Source organism: Aphis gossypii, chromosome 3 (assembly GCF_020184175.1).
Source record: "Aphis gossypii isolate Hap1 chromosome 3, ASM2018417v2, whole genome shotgun sequence".
NCBI lineage: Eukaryota > Metazoa > Arthropoda > Insecta > Hemiptera > Aphididae > Aphis > Aphis gossypii.
In genome coordinates this window covers 31,738,061-31,744,863 of record NC_065532.1, presented here as the reverse complement: position 1 = coordinate 31,744,863, position 6,803 = coordinate 31,738,061, and the positions used below count along the sequence as shown (strand labels likewise).

At 24.8% G+C, this 6,803-nt stretch overlaps 1 protein-coding gene across 5 annotated transcripts; it reads right to left on the bottom strand.

The window, feature by feature from the left end:
- Nucleotides 1-865: 865 nt before the first annotated feature.
- On the bottom strand, nucleotides 866-6,774 carry LOC114122244 (heparanase-like). 5 transcript variants are annotated; one of them, XM_027984848.2, is made up of 8 exons: nucleotides 6,652-6,774; nucleotides 4,137-4,207; nucleotides 3,303-3,431; nucleotides 2,824-3,134; nucleotides 2,492-2,741; nucleotides 2,035-2,403; nucleotides 1,520-1,958; nucleotides 866-1,210 (listed from the first exon to the last, which is right to left on the bottom strand). In XM_027984848.2, exons 3-8 carry the CDS (start codon nucleotides 3,349-3,351, stop codon nucleotides 1,048-1,050), a joined length of 1,581 nt encoding a protein of 526 aa, XP_027840649.2. In that variant the 5' UTR covers nucleotides 3,352-3,431; nucleotides 4,137-4,207; nucleotides 6,652-6,774; the 3' UTR covers nucleotides 866-1,047. The 5 variants fall into 5 exon arrangements, with proteins under 5 accessions (XP_027840649.2, XP_027840651.2, XP_027840652.2 ...); XM_027984850.2 differs by having other exon boundaries at nucleotides 2,035-2,286; XM_027984851.2 differs by having other exon boundaries at nucleotides 2,035-2,217.
- Between the last annotated feature and the right edge of the window lie 29 nt (nucleotides 6,775-6,803).

Here is a 6,803-nt window from a genome sequence, read left to right as displayed (position 1 = left end):
TTATTCTATGGAAACGATGTGATATTTTCCTATATTTCTACTGATATTTTATACTACTATTATAGTAATTTATTTTTCAATCAGTTAAACAGTATGTTAATATATTTTTTACCAAATATGTTTAGTCATGTATTATCTAATTAATTATTTCTATAAAATTATGATAAATCAATACTTTAAAAAAATGTGCTAATTTTGAACTTTGTAATAAAACTTCAAGTATTTTGAGCAAGTGCAAAAATTTTTACATTTTTTTTTTCAAAATTTTAACCTTCCTATAAATAGCTAAAATATAGTCAAACTATTTTGATTTTTGTATATAATTATTATATTTGTATGAATACTAAAAAATAAAAAACCTTTAAATATTTATAAACAACTTTAAAAGAAAGCAAATATTTTTAAAATTATAAAAATATAGTACCTTAAAAATACTATACTAGTATAAATATTTAGTAAACTTTTTCATTTCCTATACTTATATTCATTTATGAATTAAAATAAAAGGATAAACATGGAGTGGATCTTCTAAATCATTCCGTGTTTCTACCCACTCTACTAGAAATCATTCTAGTGATTCTTCTATTTCAATTACTGTACTATATAGTACTTCTTATGGGTACAAGTGTACAACCACCCACTACACAGAATATAACGTAGTCTTAAATCAGGTAAATCTCTATCACTTTTCCATAATCAATGTAAACTTATAATATTTTGCAACTCTATTTTATAATTGTTAATATTATATTTCGTTGAAATACACAATTTACTGTTTTTAAATTAATGCTTGTTGTGGCATTTATGGTACGTATTAATTAAGCGAATACAACCATTACAACCTGTATAAAGTTTGAAGTAGGTATAAATTATTAATTAATTGTATTTAAACCTTTCTTACTATTGATTACAATTTTGAATTTTTCTGTTTCACTTGAATTCAGGTGAAATGCGTAACTAGTTCCTTTAATATGAAATGTACTTTAGTACAAACTACATAAAAATACAATAAATATAAAATTAGCATTTAACATCAAGCAATTATCATCAAGTGAAACAGGCAGGAATATCAATTCCATGCATTACAATAAACACCATAGAATGAGCTGGCAGAGTGATGAACTTTCCTATTTTCAGAATCACAGGTTTGAACGGAGGTAAATCTCCATTAAATAGTAAGTTCAGATCCTTTCCATTTAGTTTAATCGTTCTAAAAATAAATTACTTGCATTAGACCCAATCCATTTTGAACTGAGTAGGATGACTAACTTTGAGTTGCACATATGGTTGATATAATTACTGATGAAATATATGTTGTATTTCAAAGAAAAAAAAACATCGATTTTTTCGATTCGGATGAAACATTTTTTGCGAAATTATGTGTATTTTAATTTTAGGTAATAAAGATTGAAAGTTAGTCAGCCTACCTAGTTTGAAATTATACTTATGGTTTATGTCTTATCCTTAAAAATCAGTTCATAGCATCTGTATTTAATCACTTTATTAAAATAAAAAGTACCTGGATTGTAAATCGTCTGATGTGAGTGCGTACATAAATATTGTGATTTTAGGAGTTGATTTGTATCCTTGAATTGAAATGTTCACAGAATAATTATGAAGATTCATCCCAAACACTGTGACGGCTGGCACTCTACTCACGAGAGACTTTTCAGGTGTGCAATGAGCGTAAAGTCTAACGTTTCCAAAATTATTAATAGTTGCTAGTTTAAGAACTTTGTTGGAAACGAATTCTTTGTAGAAGACGCTCACCCACCAGACAGCATTTGGATTCAAGTCGGGTCCAACCATGGCATAATGTCCATTAAAAAACGATTGCCTGATTACTACTTGAAGACCTTCACTTGCAGAATAACCTAGTTTGTCAAGAAAGAGAAATCCAGCAACAAATCGGTCCGAAATATTTCGAGCACCTCCACCGAATGCTGTACTAGTTTCAGCTGTTTTTAAATTTCCAGAAATGAGTATTTCCCAAGCATCTCTAACCAAGTATTAATTTATATGAAAATTACTTACATAGCCACATTGGAATTTTCTTCCCTACACCATCAATGACATCTTGCAAGGATTTAATTTGCTTCGAGAGAATATTGAAAACCTTTGGATCTATGAAATCCTGGACTTTAGCTGTTCTCCCATTGATATAGTATTGGTGCCAAGTAACATAATCGATACAATCCTCGTCATTCTTCAGAAATTCTTTAACATAATATTGTCCTTGATATGTTATATTTATTGGATTTTTGATATTGTCAACTTCAGGACCAACTAAAATACTATCATTGTATCCAGATGTATTCAAAAGAGATCGCAAAGCGAAATAATCTTTTGCTAACTGCTGAGGAGAGATATCTACATTGAATACGTGTTTGAAGGAATTTGGCTCTACAATTCAATTTCATATGATAACGTGCGTGCTTTATGCGGTTTAATAATCTATATTTAGAAAATTTACTTTCAATTTACAACTTACCATTTCCGAGTTGCCAATCTAATGTCATTTCATGATATTTAGCAAATTCGACTATTTGCCTAGCATTGGAATCATTCCATGATCCATCAGGATTTCGAATTAAAACATTTAAATCGAAGAGCATTCGTAATCCTGATTTTTTTGTAAATTGGTAAAGAGATAAAAAATCTTCCTCTGAAAATGTAAAATTCGAATAATGATTTCCATCAATTGGACTTGTTACCTGTGTATGTGAATTCTGCGGTGGAGACTAAAAATTAAGCTGTATTATCCATCAAATAGAACTTATAATTCATAAATTAATATAATATAGACTGATAATAAAAACAGACCTCATTGAAGAACAAACAGTCTGCAGATGTACCACCGATTCTGACATATGCTGGACTCAAGAGTCTTGCCAAATTGATAAATCTTTCGTCTGAAATTGGCAATTCATTCATCTTTCTCAAAGAATAAGTGTCAAAGCTAAATGATAAAAACTTGGTTGAAGATGTGTGAAGAAGGGGTTGTTTGGGATTCAAAATAAAAATGTGTCTTTCTCCTTTCGATAGAGACTGACTTAAATTTGATTGAGAAAAAACCAAAAATATGAAGCACAAAATCACTATCAAAGGACTTTGGATTAATCTCAATCGCCTACCTGAAAATATATAATAAATATTTTTATTTCAAATATTGGATTATCTTGAAGAATAATTGTTGGATATTAGTGATATTCAAAAGTGTATTACATTCACAGATTCATGAGATGAATCAAGTAATAAGCAAATTAATAATTTTAAATGATCTTGTTCTCACTTATACTCACTTGCATACAAAGATTCATGTCCATCAAGATTTTTATACTGGTTTTTCATCCTGTCTTTAATGGTAAGATAACACTACAATGAGAGTACGTCTGGGACACTTATACAAACAGAATTTCTTAATATAATATCTATTAGATACCAAAACAAAATTAAATTTATATAATATCGGTTAAATATCACAAAAAATCAAAACTAATATAATATCTGTTAAGCATCACAAAATATTAAATTTCTCTGTTAAATGAAAATATAAGTATTGTATACTTGTTATACAGTATACACTATACACTAAGAATTCTTAATATAACTACTGTTAAATATCACATTATTTTAAGAATTACTTCATTAAGAAAATTTTGTGTTAGCAAGTTAATAAAAAAATATATCAAATAAATTCATTTCCCATAATCAAGATTTTATTTACCTTTATAAATCAAAGGAATTTTTCTTAAATTACTGTTATAATTATCTATGACTTGTTGAAAAACAGCATTGACAAATCTATAAGATAAAAATAACTTATACTTATTATTTAATATAATAGAAACTTGATTGCCATATTTAGTGATAATAAGTTTAAACATTGTTATCTAATATATTTAGATATATTTCATAAATATTTAAATTGGATAATTGTATATATTCATGTGCAATTTGCATTTAACTTCAATACTAAAATTTTTCTGAGTGGTGATTTGCTTTGAAATTCTATAAAATATTGTCCATATCCATTATGAAGTATTTTTTTTTACCTTTACAAAGTATATACCATTCATCTAAACTAAGTTTGTTTGCTATTGTAGCTTATTTAACAGATAAATTATATAACTTACTGAAAAATCCAACATACTTAAACCATTGAAATATGAAAAATATTTGGTTGGAGATTAACAGCATGAGATATCTAGAAGAATTATTAAATTTGGATTATAAAAAAGAAAAATCTAATATTGCTTATGATAATATCAAAACATTTATAATAAAACATTGTGATCTTTCATTAATATATACAACTCCACAAGAATTTAAAGATTCTAGTATTTTTTTTTTTTTTTTTTGTTATTAATACGAGTAGACAATCATATCAGATTTCTGGATCTAAAACCAGTATTGTTTTACATGCTGATTTTAACAAAAATCTACCTAGTTATACAATTAGTTATATTAGTTTGTTGGTACAGCATTTTTTTTTTTATAATCTTACCAATAGTACAATTAAGTAAATGTATAGAATTCTAAATCTCAAATAAAAGGTCTATACTAAAGGTATTACTGAATTTATTAAAAAGAATAATAAATATAATCAACATTTATATTGTATACAATGTAATATAAATACAAATAATACATCTAAACAACCAGAAATTATAGAAATGTATGGACTATTTAAATCATCTAGGAAAAATTTCAAAACTAGACATTTCATACACAGTGGCATTAATGGTACTTGACAGGCTGACTTGTATTATTTTTATAATTCAAAAGCAAAAACTGAAGATACCAATTATAATTTAAGGAATAAACGCAATAAAAACAAAGTTGAAGATAATCATAAGACTTTATATAAAACTAATAAGGGATTAAAGTATATTAATTGGCTCATTTTTTAGATATATATGGTCAATTCCTTTAAAAACATAAACTGGATTAGAAGTTGCTAAAGAATTTTACTAATATTTAAATATAATTTACCAAAAAAATTAGAAAACAGTCACTTTGTATGGTCCACTGTTTAATTGCATGACGCAGACACTTGGTAGGTCGGGTAGAAAGGTACATTGCAGAACATGGACACTTAGTACTATTATATACATCAAATTTATATTGTAAATATAAGTTATATCCCCAAGCAGTATTAAATCTAAATTTGAAATTAATGATCGTATTAGAATATCATCAATAGTAAATGTGTATAGAAATAAATTTAAAACTCAACTGGTCAAAAGAAATTTTTACAATTGAAAATTTAATAAAATCTAATGTTGTTTATTATAAAATTAATGATATAGATAACCTAACCTATCTATGAAGAGGAACTACAATTATCATTATTATAATAAATTATTTAAACAAACATATTAAGCACACTCATATAAATTTAATTATTTAATTATTTAATGCTAATTATTCATTTATAGTCATAGCAATAGTACCACAACTCATAAGCAACATAAGCTGGGTAATATTATTCTTTTATCATAATCAAATAAGAATTTTTTTTGTAACTTTTTTATTAACTATAGTTTTATTAGGTGTATCACATATTATATTATATCATTTAATTATATTCTAGTTTTATATTTATCTTTCTTTTATTTTCTTCAAATATTTTACAATTATGATAATTGTAACACCCTAGGTTTTGATAATTTGTTTATAATTTAAAGTAAAACCCTTTATAACTGATGAATTTTTTTTTTATTTGTTTAATAATAATAACTTATAGGTCCAGTCAATGTACAATTTGTTATGTATGTACATTCTCACAAAATTTGTCAGTTCATTATCATACAATTATAAAACTTTTCATTTTTTTTTCCATTTTTATTTTGATAGGAAGTACAGGATGATAAAGATTTTTTGAAGGTAATATTTAACGTTTATTTAAATTAAACCAATAATTTATAATAATTTTTGTCATGTACAAACTACACACATTCCAGTAGACATTATATATCTACAATTATTTAAGTTTTGATTCATTATTATAATATTTATTAAATCACCTTCCAATAATTTGAATTGTTTTTGACAAGATTTAACGTTTTATTCAAAATTTATCTACCTATATAATTAATTTCTTTTAATGGATTATTTAAGATATTTTGTTAAAATTTCTTTAAAACTAATTGTATATTATACAGAATCAAATATATAGAATTTCTTTTCAGCTTGTTTTTTTTAAACTAATTTATAACTTTTTGGTTATAACCACTATTAAGTGCCTTATTATATTTGTATTAACCTATACAATTTGCCGATTGGGGTTTTTACAATAAATAAATAAACATCCATCAAATCATTTTCTTGTTTATTATTTTTTTTTCAACTGAACTATTAAAATACTTATCTTTAGTGAAAATTGAATTATCTAGCTTACAGAAAAGATTTATTTCATGTTGATATGTATACAAAAGAAGTTAATTAATAGGTTATTTTTTTTTTTGTTATTAAATGTTTTTTTTTCAGTTTATAATTTTTTTATATTATATTTTTTGGTTATTGATTTAAGATCAGATACTTTTAAATATTCTAATATGATTTTAAGATTTAATGGTTGTATTTTATTATAATTGAATATTTGTCTAAATGTACTTAAATAAATATTGAATGTATTTGAACACTCACCGTTAAATTATAGTTACCGTTGAGATATTGAAATAAATCATGTGTAATTGAATTATTTGAATTGAATTTAAGATGAACAAATTCCGGTAAAACCAAAATGATAATATAATCAATATAATAAAAAATAATATATACAATCTATTTGCTTTGTT